Source organism: Halyomorpha halys, unplaced genomic scaffold, assembly GCF_000696795.3.
Source record: "Halyomorpha halys isolate HHAL.00 unplaced genomic scaffold, Hhal_1.1 Scaffold299.1, whole genome shotgun sequence".
Classification (NCBI taxonomy): domain Eukaryota; kingdom Metazoa; phylum Arthropoda; class Insecta; order Hemiptera; family Pentatomidae; genus Halyomorpha; species Halyomorpha halys.
Window position 1 is genome coordinate 1,056,444 of NW_027107963.1, and position 17,400 is coordinate 1,073,843.

The window sequence follows — 17,400 nt, forward strand, 5'->3', positions numbered from 1 at the left end:
TGTTAGTAGTAGTACAAGAGCCCAAGAGGAGAGAAAAAAGGCAGTTCTCTCATTCCAATTTTCGATTACTTTAATGAAAACTATGGATGATTACTTGTCAAAATTGACGAGTCTGCCAAGTATAGGTAGGGGAAATAAATAAAAAATGGCGGCTGTTTCAAACCGATAAGTAAAATTAATTTTTCATTCGGAGCTCTATAGCATAAAAAGTAGGAACAACATAAGAAAACCTAAGATAATGTCATTTAAATTTGCTAAAATATAAGCCATAATAGAGTTATTTACGTTAAATAGTTCTCGAGATATAGCTTTTTAAAAAGCAACATTTCATAAAAATGTTGTATGGGACGTACTGAAAGATCAGTAGTTATTGAATTTATTTTGAAAAATTTTACTACATATAAATACTAACGTACCAGTGAAAAAATAAATATATCCTTTCCGACTAGTAGAAGTGCCCAAGAAGAGAAAAAGTCAGTTATTTCACCCCAATTTTTGATTACTTTAATGAAAACTATGTATAACATTCAAAATCAAAATTGATGAGTCTGGCAAGTATACGTAGGGGGAATAAAAAATGGCGGCTTTTTAAAAACGTTAAAAATAATTAATTTTTCATTCGGAGCTTTATATCTTTATAACTACCAACAACAATAGAAAATTTAAGAGAACAGCATTTAAAGTAGAATAAATTTGCTAAACTGTAAGCCCTAATAGAGCTTTACGTTCAGAAGTTCTCGAGATATATCTTTTTAAACAGCAATATTTCATAAAAATGTACAGAGCGTACTGAAAGATCAGTATTTAGTGCATTTATTTTGAAAAATCTATATCTCCAAAACCATTTGACATACAGATGTCTATTAGCACTCAAATCAAAGCTAGTTTAATGAGCTATAAAGTTGTATATTATGTTTATCTTCGTAGGAGTAATAGTTTTCATTAAATTTGCTAGAATAAATTGATTTATAGTTGTTCGGACAAATTTTCATTTGCCAAATTTATATTCATATGAGAATATCATAAAAACTATGATATATTTCTTCAAAAATCCAACTTTTTATACGAACAACTAGAAATTAAAATTTTGTGAGTTTATTTTGTCAAATATCTAAAAACTACTACTCCTACAAAGATAAACATTAGTAACTATGCGATAGCAAGACATCTGTACGTCCAATGGTTTCTGAAATAAAGTTTTTCATAAATCAAACTTATTGACCGAACAACTATAAATAAATTTATTTTAGCAAATATCATGAAAACTACTATTCCTACGAAAGTAAAGGTCATAAACTTTAATTTGAGAGCTAATAGACATCTGTCACATAGTTCCTGAGATATAGATTTCTCAAAATAAATTAACTAACTACTAATCTTTCAATAGATTTTTAAGAAATTTTGCTTTTTAAAAGGCTTTATCTCGAGAACGAGTGTTGTAGTGTACTTTTATTTCCCCTACCTATACTTGGCACACTCATCAGTTTTGACTAGTAATTATACATAGTTTTCATTAGGGTAAATCAAAAATTGGGGTGAGATAACTGACTTTTTTTCTTCTTGGCTCTTGTACTATAGGTACAATTCCCCTTAATTGGGGAAACATTTGGCGGTTGAGCGAGATCTTGAAAAAATCACCTTCTTGTACAATCGTTGTTCTTATTTACAAAGTACTGAAATCCTCACCCTTAAGGTTGTAGAGGTTCAAAATTATTATTATATATTATTAATAAATTCGTGAAAACAGTCAGCGATTATAAAATAATCACCGTGCAGTCTATCAAGAGAAATACCAATCACTGCGAGACTAATAATTTTGTCCAATTAAGAACACTTAGTCAAGCGGACTGAACAGAAGTAGACATCAAGATCATCCTTGCTGTTGAAAGGGGGGGATAGTTTTCTGAAATTTTCTCTCTACCCCCCCCCCCTATATACCCTATAGGTCGTGATATTATTCAGTTTAGAAAACAACCCTTCATATTGAGCTTCACCTCATTTGATCCAAAGGGGACTGAAGGAGTGCCCAAAAGTAGTGAGAAAAAACAAAAATACATATTTATATATATTAATGATGAGAAGATAGACCGTGGATAATAAAAATAGATGTGTCATCTTCTCATATATATTTATATACAATTCCCCGAACATCCCCAACCATGTTATAGAAGTCATCAGATGGATATGCACCCCTAACCCTTCCGATGACCTTGGTTAAAGAACAAGAGTCTAGTATCTTCGAGAATAATACGACTACGGAAATAACCCTACATGTCCATGAATATGTATGTCTTCTAAAACACTGGCGAGTTGTTAGTGAAGTAGATGCCTATGAATATTGAAACTTCGTGTAGTAATCGGGTACCTTCCACTACACGTCACAGCTCTATACAAGTGCATTCCCTCCGATGCATCTGAGCGCACGTCAAAGTATCTTGCATTGATCATGTAGATATACAGAAAACAAATTAATGTATGGCCTCAATAGTTTTATTTTTCATTGGGGTGAGCTCATCATCCATATACTACAATAAGTTTTAATGTCCATTGACTTAAATACACTTGAAAGTAAAGTATCTCCTATAGAACGGATAGGATAACGGCCGTTGGAGCCCCTCGGCGATTCATGTATTATCAAGGCTGAAAAACATAGTACAGCTCACATCAACAATCTAGAAAGATTAACCAAATATATCATTCCAAAACAGAACAACAAATGAGCCTTTACTAGCAAAAGTAATGCATTATTTTGTTTTCATTCTGATTTTATATAAGAGCAAATAAATACTGAATGTATTAACCTCGAATTCTTTTAAACAGTTGGCTAGTTTCAACGGAGAAAGTAATTTTTTTTCCTTACCCAAAATTGTACAGATTTTCAACAAGTCTTGAATGTAGCAAAACTACAGTTTAAACTTACAACCCTTTCGTATATATTGACTAATATTTGTAATTTTTATTTTTAAAAAATAACTAAATCCACGGAGTTTAGAAAAAAAAATTATAATCTTCATACTTAAACCTAGAATTAACGGGAATTATGTAAAAACCTATTGCATAGAAATGATGAGGCTATACTTACCTATATATTTGGAAGCTTTAAATGTTCGAATTTCCGGAAATATTTTATTATCTTAAGAAAACAAATATTTACGAATATACAAAACAAATTAGATTTATTTGCATCAATTAATGTTGAATAATTTTTTTTTTCGATTTTATTTTATTTATATACTTTTTTAATGTGAACTAATGCTATGAAATCAGCTAATATATTCTAGTATAGATATGATATTAGGCATGTTCCCTAGAGGTCTGTCAGTACGATAGGCAAACATCGCTGTGGATTGCATTATATTACAAAAAAAAAGGGTAGTTTGGATATAAAATAAAATTCAATTATTTTACCGTTATTCAGCAATTTATTAAAATATTCCATTATTTTACCGTTATTCAGCAATTTATTAAAACATTCCATTATTTCACTATTCACTTAAACTTAATAAATAGGGAATAACGCCCTAAGGAATAGGAAGGTAAAGGGTATTGTATGCAGAGGAAGAAGAGGGACTGGTGGCCGAGGCATCTTCTACCTGCTGACCTTGGTCCTCGCTACACCAGACGACCCAGGGAAACTTCTCCTTCCCTCACATAATAACACACTGCTTCTTGGGAAAAACTTGCCAATCAATGACACATTTAACAATGGATGGTCACATTTACCTATGCACAGAACAAACAATATAATTTTTAAACTCTGTCTTAACTCCAACAAAATCCCCTGTGCGAAAAGGAACCTTTTCAGTTCCAGACTTCGACGATCAATAATGTTGAAATTATCAAGATAATTATAAATCTGAAGAGGAACCGTGTATTAATACTTCCATTTATTAAAATGTAATAATAAAATTAAATAAAAACATAATGGTAAATAAGTCCTAATTCATTTATTTTATTTTCATTCTAATATTTGTATCTAGTTGCATTAAATAAATTTAATCAAAGCTTTTATATTTTAGAACTAATATCAACATTGTACAATTCTAGCATATAAACCGTTGAGGCCTCTACAATGCCCCATTGATTAATAGTGTAATAAACACATATTTCATTTTATATTAATCATTTTTTTACGATATTTTGGCACAGAACGACGTTGCCTTCTTCTCAGTTTTTGGCTTCATTTTTCTGGGAAATTTATACACTGCATTATACCCTTTTCTCAAAGATTTAGATACGAGGTCATAATCGTTGCCATGACAATATGTAATAGTGGTTCTTACTATGATCTATATGAGCGATAAGGCTAGGTTTGAAAATAACTATTTTATTTTGTTATGAAAAAATAAATGAACGACTCTGAAACTATGGAAATTTTATATCTAAGCAAGACAGTTTAACTTTGACAATTTGAATTCAGTACATAATAAACATCATCTAAATCGGACCAATACTGACAGAGATTGAACTTTTTGTTTGATTTTGTTAATGCGATAAAACACCACTGGTAGTCAACACCATTAATTTATAATTTATTTTTGCTTGCACTTCTCTTATTTTTATTTTTCGTATGTTCTATGTTTTATAGTGTATGATAGTAAATTTTGTATTTTAAAAAAATTGAATGGTTTCATCGTCGTCTCTAAGGGTTTTTTAAATATCGGGTTTAATCCTAAGCTATTGAGGTGTGATGTGAGCTATGGGCTTTGGTTGTACTTACTAAAAAATAAAAATAAGAATTTTGCAACAAATATAAGTACTTTTCTCAAAATATCAGTCATTATCCCAACTGTCACAAGCGTGTTTGTTCTTATCTTTTTCTACCCTAATGAAGTTGAAAAGTCGTCCGGCAAGATGAACAAAGAGGAGAATATGCTTCTGAATTTAAAATTATTGATTCAGTTAATGTTTAAGGATTCAATTCCGAATTCAAAGTCTAATGTCTAAATAATCAGTTCCTAGTAGTTTTATAAGGAAGCAATTATCAATGGCTCTATGTTCTATAAACAATCGGTATTTTTAAAAACGTAATTGAAGAAATTATACACTTTAGAATACACAGGGACTCCAATTGACCTTATAGACAACCATGAAGTTTTTATAAAAACTTGTCCTTAAATAATTCAATTGAACTTATTTTGTTTAATACTACGCTTACTAATGAATCAAACAACGATTTACTAAGAGAATATAGAGAATATTTTAATCTATATAATATTAAGATTGCGTGCTTACGTAACTAAGTTTGCATAGGAAAACATCTTCAGAAAGTAACTAATGAAAAGAGAATACGCTGGGAATTTACGCTCATGTTGGGAAAACCTTACGTATACGCAAACGTATTTTCCTCAGTACACCTATATCTGGAAACCTTGAAAATTTGAGCTTTAGACTGGATCTGCACGTTTAACACTTGCCGCAAATCCAACACTCGTACAAATGCTGGGTAAACAAAGAAAGCAACAAACGTCTGTATACACACGCAGGTCTTGTTCTTCTGGCTTTGTCGGAAATAAAATTCAATTTACTCCATTTTTAGTATTAAAAAATAAATAAAGATAAGCAAACGAAAAGGGATCTTAAATATCTAAAAATTAGATGGAAGATGATAAAAATTCATAGGAACAGTGCTACATAACCTATAAAATCAATTTTCGTTCTGGATTTTTTATCTGAATATTTGTTAATTTAATGACCTAAACATATAATATCTTTAGAAATTTATATTTGTGCTATGTTAAATAAGAAATAAACCTTTAAAGTTAATTTACTGGATTTGAAATAAAGTTATATACACCAAATCGAAGGATTTCAAAATATACAATCTTAAATTAGAGATAATTATTGAATTCGAAGGTTGGGGAAATCCTAAAGTTAATTAAAACAGAGAGATCACAAATATTTTTCTATTGGCAGTTCTATAACAATGCTAACTGAACACAAACTTGTGGATGCATCTTTGATTCGTGCCCAAAAACCCAGACCCATCGGGTGAGTCACAAATTCAAGCCAACTCGTACCAGCCAATCCAAATAAACCACCCACACGCTTGAGCCTGCGTGAATTTGTCATAGTGTAGCAAACGTGTAGTAGCACCTTTAGGGTAAAATGGATTGAGAGTCAATTTCACCTGATCCTGTCACCTTCTTTAGCTTGCGCGTGTTTAAATCGATATGGCCAATATTTGGAGGAAAGTTTGGGAATGATGCTGGTATTATTAGTGAAAATTTAAGTAAATTCCATCGATTTTTTCAGGTAAAGCTGATTTTCGAAAATGTCTTTTCCGATTTAGCTTAGAGTCGGGGAACAGTCAGAGTCAAGTATGAATTTTATCGACTATCATAAACTACTTTCGCTTACCCAGACGAAAAACTAATTTTATCGATAAACCTATGTTCCTTTCAACGGCTTGTCCCGTAGACTACATTCTCCAACGATAAATCATTAAACTTAAATATTATATAATTAGATACAAATAGATATAAATAGAATTTTACCAGCGGAACGGTCCCTTCACGTTCCATTAATTCCATGGCGTAGCCTTTGGCTGTAACTAGACTATACCACCTTAGCTAGACTCAAATTAACACTTTATAATGCCACAAGGCAATTAAATGGAGAATGCTAAGCAAAGTATACTCTTCATGCATCATATATGTATGAAGCACTACTTCTATTTCAAAGGAGAGTACGAAAAAAAAAATTTATATATATATATAAACAGAAATAATTACAAACCCAAAATAAACATATAAAGAAATTGAGGGGATAAAATGAGAAATAGTAAGAAAGTTCTACTACCTCCCCCCCATGTATTAACCAGCCTTTTTTTATACTGAAAATATCAAACTTAAACGAATATATGAGGCGTTAGATTTTAAAATAGGGTAACTTGATTTTTTTATAAATCGATGTTTTTTTCAATTAACAGCTTTTATAAATGCTGATTTCATAAATTGTTCAAAAAATCTTAGAAAATTGGTTTTCTAAAGAGAATAATGTTGATATTAAGTTATAGTGACTCCTGTTTGTTCATTTTGAATTTATCACGTTTTACAACCGAATGCATCGCATGAATTTTGTAAGTTTTCTGAAGTAAATTAAATTTAACTAAAGTGTAATAATTTGAATAATTAAAGGCCACCCACCCTAACTTTTACCTCTTTCTCCCATTTAAAACATAAAACAATGAGCATTAAAAAAAAAAATCATTTATCATCCACCAATTTGGTAATCACTAACAAAAAACATAAATTGAGTACTTTAAAAAATATACATAATGTCGAACATGACGACGATGGAACTGTGAAAAGATTGCAACAGCATTTTGCAAGAAGGTATCCACTTCAAGGACCAACTTGTAATATCCAACTACCTCATTTCTAAATGGGATGGGAGATCTGTTAAAAATAGTTTACATTAACCGACTGCTTAAAAGACCACAGAAATATTAGATGTTTGTTCTAATAATCTTTAAATAAATCATTAAAAATAAAAATTCATAATAGCTCCTTTAATGGATTTTTGTATTACGTTTTGAATTGGGATCTACGTCTAGTTAAGTCCATAATTATTCCATTGTCGGAAAATGTTTTTATTTTAAAACTAATATCAAAAATAATAAATAGAAATAAAATAATTTAATTAATGCGATCAATTTACCAGTTAATATCTGTTCTAAGAAACTTTTGTTAAAGAAAAGGCCGGTGATTTCTTCTGTTAGAACTTGAACGAACCTCGACGTTGTTTGGAAAAGGCTGGATTCAGTCTTTCTAAAATTTTCCTCATCCGTGAACCGATCATTTTCACCGATAGTAAGGATTGATGGCCAATTTTTCGATTTCATATTAAAAATTTAAGAATTCGATTGCATCTTCCATTATACGAAACACCTGTTTTCGATATAAAAGAATAAAGAAAAATGAATAGAGGGAGGAAAAAACAAGGAGACAATATTTTAAAGGTAGGAACACTTTACTGTTCTGTTCAAATATGAAACTGATACTGAAACTAAAAACATAATACAGAGGACCCCCATTACAACGCGGATTCTTATCACACGAATTCGGTTACAAAACGAGTCTAACCTTAATCTCAATTTTATATATATATATTTCTACCTAATACAAAATATGTTTTTATGACATTATAATGGATGAATATGACTGGAAGGAAGGTTTACACATATGTATCTGTAAATAGGTCTTCCATCATATTTTTATATCTCCGCAACAGCGCGGGTAGACCCACTTTCTCACTTTTGACCCGCCTAATAGTGAGGGTCAAATGTGCTATATTACATTGAAAATATTATTAAAACCTATTTAGGTTTCTTGGTGCTTGTCTTGTTACGTATAAGCAGAACAGACCATCGTTCCACATTGGGAACATTACAGTTTGACGAGCAATAACACTTTACGTAACACCTTAATTTGTTTTGTACCGTAAAAAGTACGTTTGAAATAATAATAATTAAATAAAAAAAATCATGTACATATATTACGAGTTTTTAAAACTATAGAGGAATACGAAAAAATAAATCATATTATTCAAGAAAGTACAATTTCCTGAGTTTTTTACTCAATTCAATCAGGAAACAGGAAAAATATTTTTACAAAATTGAACATTTTATATAAATTCATAAAGCAATTGTGAAACTAAAATATGGTTTAAAATGGTGAAACTATGTTCGGAATTGATAAGTATGACCAGTAAATAATCAAAACAGCATAGATACATACTTATACATATAATCACTGATAACTAATTTTTTTTCCAACCTGATGTATTACAAAAGCAATATTAAATAAAATGATCACATATAGTCATGAGTCATTTGAATGGTAATCGTGGAACCAACATAACCTATCACAATATTCAACGAAACAGTGATAAGTATACTATTTTATACAAACTTTTCCCATGAATCTCTATGACTAAAATAGCTGAACAATCTCCTACCCTAAGCAAATTGTGAAATGAAACTATTAACTTTTCACACCTATCCGACGGGGGGAGAGGAGGTGAATTCAAGTTTTGAAATAAAATGAATTATGTTTAGATTTTGAATATAAATTTGAGAAAAAAAAATGTCTTTATTAACAAGAAGCGGATATAACTTTTGATAGAATGTTTCCCAATCATGTACTGCTGGTTTTATTTGCGTTATATCACACATTTCATCGATAAAGTTGGCATAGTCTTGACAATTACGCACCGTATTTAATCGAATTTTAATTAAACCCATCAGAAAAATCTCATCCTGAGAAATGATACGGAACGAGAGTTCAGGGAAGGACGTTATGACAAGAAGTGAACTACAAGAAGACGATGGGTAAACAAAGCATTACGTTAATTGAACAATACTTCATAAGTCACCTTTATGTCGGGTGCTGCGATATCTCTCGAAATCTTAAGTACCAGGTGGTTTATGGTTTAATTAAATTAAAATAACGCATAAAGGCATCTTATCTGAAAGTAATGATAACAATAATAACATACTAATGAATTACATTAGAGTATGCTTTCCAAGAATAAGCAATCAATAATTAAACACTACATTAAATTATAATTAACGACTTAAATCGACCGCTAAATACCCTAACTTTTAAGTTCCATTGAAAAGTATACAGAGTGGACGTAAAGAAATCGTTTTGGACTTATGAGTACATATTAATTTTTTTTTAATGGTTTAAAAAATATGTCACACATGATTATATTCTCTCTTCATGTTTAGTTATTGAAATAAAAATAACATTAAAAAAAAAAAAACGTACGAATTAATTGAAGAGCTAAGTCAGAACATATATCATTTAAAGAAAAATAGAGTTTTTTTTTTACTTTAAACGCTACTTCCTACACAGTAATTTTTTTTATATTTTCGAAATCATAAATTATTATAATGCTCAGTAGTTGAAAACTGAGTTTTCCATCTCAAAAAGAAACAAAACAAACCATAAAATTCCATTGTTGTCATTTTAAAATCTTCGTAATGTAACTTGTTCCTCCCATAGCTCTACAACTGTATAACATAAAATGATATTAATTTAACTTCATGTACGTGTACTTGAAATATAAATACGTAACTGACAATTACTTAATCGTTGCTTAAGTAATTTCACTAAATTTGTCTTAACACGTCTAATATATACATTGATGATTAACAAATAACTATCTACGACCCAAATCTGATTTTTTTTTCGATAATGAGATTTTCATAATAATGTCATAGTTGGTTAAATTATATTAATTGCATTTCGGATTAATTCCTGCAACATTTCAGACTTTCTACATTGTCCTAGCAATGCCGAAATGGCATAAAAATTACAATTGCTTCAAAATATATAAATTTATTATATGGCCTAGTGTACAGGTTGTATCAATTTCAGGAGATAGGTTCTTCGTTGAAATCTTGAAATAGATAAAAAGTGAAATTTTCTTTTCCATGGCATCTAAACGACTTGAGTCTTAGCAGGCTACGTTATTCCATAACATTTAAGGAAGTACAGAAAAAATCGAAAATAAATACATAGCAGAGAGTTATAAAATAATTTCAACTTAGCAAACGTTAAAACGAAGAAATAATACTATCAACCGTGTCGAAAACATAACAGAGAAAAGCTAGAGTTATCTTGATTTATTAATGTTCAATGGAAATCAAGAATTAAATCCCCTTAATATGAGGAATATTTCACAATTCTAGCTAAATGGTTCATCTTATCATTTATCTCGATCCTTTAAGAGCTAGAGATCAGTAGAAATTAGAACAAAAATAATCCAATTATCGAACAAAATGCCATATTCTAGTAAAATATTACTCATAGCACTCAATTTCAATTATTAATAACTGATTTTATATGCTGCTGATAAGCACGAGGGCTCATCTACATAACATACGAGCGTGGCGAGGCTTAGAATCTCAAACATATGGTATACGTGTTTTTTCCACAACGTGTTCTTTGATAGCATTCCAACATCCTGTTCGACTAAATGAATATAACAATTCAATCTCAAATAATTTAGTAGGAGGCATTGAGAATGGAAACGCTGAAGACAAGACAGAATATTATTTGAATGAAAAAATTAAACACTGAAAACTACATAACAAAAATATAGCCATAAATCAAACCCCTTTACAAGGTAAAACTTCAAATATCCAAAAAAAAAAAAAAAAATCGCGTTAATAATTTATTTTTAACATTTATATAATGTTCACTAGTTGAACAACAATTTCCGATATGTTAACACCTCATTAAAATTAAATTTATTTTTGTATAACTCAATGACATAATATTGAGTTTTATTACGGTAATTTATTTTTAAAAACAAAACGCTAATAAAAACTCCGATTATATATGGGAATATCCTTGAACGAAAAATTAGTCCATTGTTGTTGCCTCAATTTCGTTTGAAATGCAAACTAAAGTGAACTGAATTCTATAACGTTAAATAATAAACTAGATAAATGATAAAAAAAAATGATTTCTTAGTTATGTAATTAAACAGAATTACCTAATTAACATTTAGCATTTTAAAGTAGTTTTTTTATTTTGTTTTCTCATATCCTTGAATGCCGTTTATTCTTTACAAAACTATACTACAATAGATATTTTAAACGTTTTATTAACTTCTTTCCTTCAATACCTTAAACAAAAAAATGATAAATATACAAAAAACTGAATCTTTAGTAACTTAGAAATGAATGTGTGTAGATCTAATTTCGTTTCCCATATCATTGAGCTTCTTGATAAGAATTATTTTATAAGTTCATAATTTTACAAGATATGTACGTACATTACTTTAAATCACGTTTATATTAATTTCAATTCGAAAACTTATTTTTTTGTTTTTTTATAATTTTTTTTTTTTAATCCATATATCACTCTTCAATTCAAATATAGTGGACCTGCAGTTAACACACAGGCCTGTGTTTGAAATGAGAATAATTTTTTATAAGTATATTGGTTCAAATGGTGTTATTATTTACTTCATTACAATTTATTTTTTTAACGCAATCATGGTAAAAAAAATTTTCCATTGAGTCTATTAATTATTTTATTGTACGCTCATAAGTATAGAACATCAAAAATTAATAAAAATATCCACGTAGTGTATTCATTCACAAACAGCGATGTTCGGATGTAAACATATATCTATCGATGTATACAAAGGTGTAAGTTCAGTAATACATAAAAATTATGTGTGTGACTCGAACATCGCATCTGAAAATATTTATCGAAACTTAAAGCAGCAATTAAATTTTCCACCTAAAAAAAAAAAAGTTTCGTCAAAACTTCAATTAAATAAGTAACTATATTTTTATTTTAACTTCATCAGTATTTGCGCGATCAACAATCAAAAATTAAAGATATTGATACTGTCAGGCAAAATTTTAAAATGATGTGGACTATAAAATAATTATACAATGATGTCATAGTATTTGTTAGTCATCGCTGAGAGTGGAATGGCTTAGTCACATTCTGCTTTTCTGTGATGTGATCTAACCCAAAACCCAATTTTTTTTTTTTCATTATCGAAGTACTGGGAAGACTTTGGACTTGATTAGAAATTGATACATAAAAGACAATAACAAATAATATTGATCATTAAATTATTTTTCATTTTTTAATAAAATTCATAACAGCACTCAACAAATATAAGAAATTTGACAAATCTTTCCGCATTGTTATAATACTACAACCTTTCACTTTATTCATGTAATTTAAGATAATTTTTTAAAAATATTTACCTAAATTTTGTTAATTTATAGTTACTTAGTGGTATTAAAAAAACTAAGCAATTTTTAAATTTCATTATACTTAAAGTAACAATGATGTAGAAATATCATATTTTATATTCAAAAATATGTTAGTTATTGGTTTGATATTTACAGCAAAATTTTTGATCATGAAAAAAAATTTGTTTACTGTTCCCATTTTTTTTTAAGTTTTAAATTTCAGGATACATAGAACCCAAAAATCTTTGATAAAAAATCCATCCTTCTATTCCTAGCTTTTTTCAGTGATTTTCTTAATGATATAAGCCCTAAGTCACAGGTCACCCTATGCTGACAGGTAATCAAACCAGCACTTAATTCAAATATATTTTTTATTTACTTTCATAAACATAACTATCTGGAAGTAATTAACAGTGTAGAAATATGCGGCATTTTTTCCTTAATTTCTTGTTCATCCAGATGAAGATTCAACTGATGTACAAACTGATGTACAAGGAGGCTAGGTCAAATAAAGGCACAACTGTGTTTCGTAGAACTGATTAAATCAATTATAACTGCAATAAGATATAGTAAACTAATGCTGAATACATCACTTCATTTGGCACTGATTATTCAACAAGAGAAAGGTAGATTATAGACTTACAGAGATTACACTTCACTGAATAAACAGAAGGTCTATAAAAATTATAGTGTTTTGTACAGCAATCTTAATCCTTATCTTAAGCAAATCTAATATCCAAAACATAAGATCTAACATAATATAAACAACTAAGTAATTGAAAAAATTCCTTATTAAAAAAAAAAATACTTCTCAGTAAATGTATCATGACCAGATTCATAACTGTTCTTAGGAATATAGCACAGTTCAGTTGTAATTATTAGTGGGAAAGAGTTTTAGTCAGTGCAAAAATAGAATTATTTCTTAAAAAATGGAATATGTTCCGGGTGCAGTCAAATTAAACTCAAATAGTAATATTTTTGTAAAAATAGTACAAACTATTACTATTTGAGTTTAATTTGACCGCACCGGGACCATATTACATTCATTAATACACACGGTAAATCAGTAATCTTCCAGAATTATTTCTTGTTTAAATATTTCACTTATATTATTAGTACTTAATTAACATATTTAGAGCTCTCTATCCATGCTGAAGTAGCTCCTACACAACATAAGACTATTAAGAAATTAACTTCTAAAGTAAGCAGGTGTGTGTTTATCCCAGAGAAGATTACAACCAAACAGGATTTCTTTTTTTAATACCAATTATAAATAAACTACATATGATGGAAAATTGCTACCAACTAAAAAAAAAAAAAAAATGAGGGAGTCCTTTATTTTGAAATAATGTCATCGAATGAACCACTGTGAAAGTATATTTGCATTGAACATGATTGATTACTTTATTTATTTATCATTATACATAACTTGATTTCTATTTTTTTTTTTCGAATTCATAACTTTGAATTTACCATAACCAACATAGCACGTTACGTTTAATCACAATGTAATTATCATAGATCATCAAGGAGAAATAGGCATCATGCTTACCACAAATCCTAGAAGTGATTAAGAAGTAAGAAAATATCTTGTGAGTTATGGAGGAAGGAGTTCACAGGAAACTTCTGGTTAGTGACTGAAATACTTCTTTCAAGCTCACATCAATAAAAAAAAAAAGTATTAAAGAGCGTTCTCTTAACCTAGCATATGACGATGAATGAGGGTTATATCCAATAATACATGCCTGAGAGGATAAGCGAAAAGAACTGTCTAAGTTACATTTTTGTAAAATCTTTTGTTTTTCTACTAACGTTTGATGTATCTTCCATTACACCTTCTGAATATGAAACCACCAGATGAGAGACAATGGAAAAGCTGTTTATAATACTTTCAAGAAAAAAAAAAGTGTTACATTAATTATGGATCAACTTTTATTGGTTTTTTGTAAATTTAAAAATTATCGAAACAGTTATTCAGTCAAACCCATCAAATATTTAAACATATAAAAGAATGACACCAGAATTTGATATCTTACTGGATAATATCTGAGAATACTGGCTGCTTAAGAGGAAACAGAATGATCATTTTCCAAATCAATTAAAAAACTATCTAATATGATGTTTCTGGAAACTTTTTAAATATTAATAAAAAAGTAATTATGAGAGATAGTTGACCGTGGATGATGAATGAGGAGAAGATGGTTGGGGGTGCAGTCAATGAAAAACACAAATAAGTACGATAATAATAAAAAAAAATAATAAAAAAAATAAAATAAGTTAATCGTACTTATTTGTGTTTTTCATTGACCGCACCCCCAACCATCTTCTCCTCATTAATAAAAAAGATACCCGAAACATAATTCTAAAGAACAATCAGACAATTTTCTATATTTTTAATTATAACTCTTATATTATAAAAAATATTACATTACCACATCCTCTGCCCACCAAAAAGAAACAGTAATTAAGAATTGAATGATTAATAGTTGATGGTGTGTAATAGATTATAGGAATCTGGTCGGGGTGATGGTCAATAAAGGTACAAAATAACAAAAAACTATTAAGGTTTCTGACCACCACCAATACTATCGTCCTACAAAATAATATACATACACATTACAATATTTACTTATATGAGAACGGAATATGTAAACTATAAAAAATAAATTAGCTCAGAAAAATAAAATGCGAGACAGATAAATATGGCTGTGAGACACTCAAATCCTTCTTTTGCATTAGTTAATAAATTTATTGTAACATGATAATATTATAAAATAATTGAATGAAAAAAAAGACCATTAATACTTCTGAATTTTAATTTTCTGGTAACTTAACTCCAGGTTACTATAAGAATCTGATATTTGCTATAAGCAAAAATATAATAACCTTAAAAATTATCTCTTCTGCTTCCAGTCATAATAGGCATATGAAATAAAGAAAAAATATTCTATAATTCTTGATAAGCACCAAAAAATATAACCCTACATTAAACCAACAACAATTTAGGATAAGGCTTACTGATTACATTACAATGTAAATCATATTCACAATTAGTTTCAACTTATTCACAAAAAGTAGTTGATGGCAACATAAAATGTCTTGAGAGGAAAACATCTCCCCTTAAATATAAATAAATGTGACTGAAATGTAGCAAATGAAATAATTAAATAAGATTTTTGAAAACCTTCATCAAATATTAAATAAAACTAAACAAATAACAATAATTAAGCGATTTACAATAACTTATCAATTTATCATAAAATATCATCAATTACAATAAAAAACTTATTTTCCGCAGTAGTTGTAGTATTTGAAAATGTTAAGACAAATAAATGAAAAAAAGATACTTTAATCCATACTAACCACTATTAAAGCTCTTTCTGAGAAGAGTAAAAATTTGTACATAATGAAGTATAGCATTAAAAAACACTATAAAAGCAGTTAGACCTTATTGTCATGAACAATACTACATTTAACTTCCACATGCTAACATAATACAACAAAACCAACCAAAAACACAAATTTGTTTTGACTAAAAGATTTTACTTAGTGTTAGCTTAATTATTGGAATATTACACATAGTGCTCAAATAGAGAAGATTGGATAAAAGACTTTATTCAAAAAATGGTTTACACATGATAAAAACTAACACGTACAGTGCAATGGATTTATAACAAAATTAATCAAATAGCGATTATTCAATCTTCCTTGGGAAATTGTTGAATTTGACTGTATTAACTAACAACTAAACAAGAAAAAGCATATTAACAGTAACTAACATAAAAAGATGCTTCTACTTACTGATTTCGGCATTGTGACGGGTTATATAATTCTAAACTACTAACAGAAATTAATCTGTAAAAAAAACAAACAAAAAAGATATATATTACAAATACTTTATAATGTTAACTGGTGAATGTAAAAGCACATTTAAAATTTATTCAATTTAAGTTGATATTTCATTGGTGAACATGATAGTGGTAAGTGGTCCAAATTCCTGGGATTTTCATTGATAACTCCCAATTTTATTGTATAGCACCCATAAAAGATAAAAATAGTTAATAATAAATATCAGAGAAATTTTCTAACAAAAATAACTAACTGTTGTAAATTAATGACTGTAAGATCAAAATACTTGGCTAACTATCTTAAAATAATCAGTAAGTGTAATATCCTTTTCTGATTACAATAATATTGTATATTAACCAACAAAATACCTACTACTATTCATAAGGAAATTTTTATCTTTTTACCTCAAATAAATAATAATACTAGTAAAATAACTCAAAGGATATAAAATAAAAAATTGGAAATTACAGTCTTAAAATCAATTAATGGATACAAATATAAATTAAATAAAAGAAACAGCTTCAAAGACCTACACCAATAACACTAGGATTAAAACCGGGGAGAAAACAATTATATATTTTAGTAAAGTTTATGGATTCGATAACTTACAGTTAACAAAATAGATAAATATTTGCAAAACAAAACGACATTAGTAGGGTCCCGCCCTACAATAACCAAAACCTATTTCACAGATCACGTTGACTGACAACTCACGTCCAATATGGCGCTCCAAGGCAGTGAAGACAGTTATTAATTTAAACCTTTTAATACCACTTGTAGGGGGCGGACTTAGATTTGTATCAATGATATATGTA

General features: G+C 28.8%; 1 protein-coding gene across 1 annotated transcript in view; it reads right to left on the bottom strand.

The window, feature by feature from the left end:
- Window positions 1-17,344, bottom strand: part of Moe (Moesin) — a 47,508-nt gene extending 30,164 nt beyond the window's left edge. Inside the window, exons 1-2 of the mRNA XM_014420944.2 lie at window positions 17,195-17,344; window positions 16,538-16,591 (exon numbers count right to left, since the gene is read on the bottom strand). Coding sequence (XP_014276430.1) covers window positions 16,538-16,549 — 12 coding nt within the window. The 5' untranslated portion in view covers window positions 16,550-16,591; window positions 17,195-17,344. The remainder of the gene's footprint in view (window positions 1-16,537; window positions 16,592-17,194) is intronic.
- Window positions 17,345-17,400: the final 56 nt, after the last annotated feature.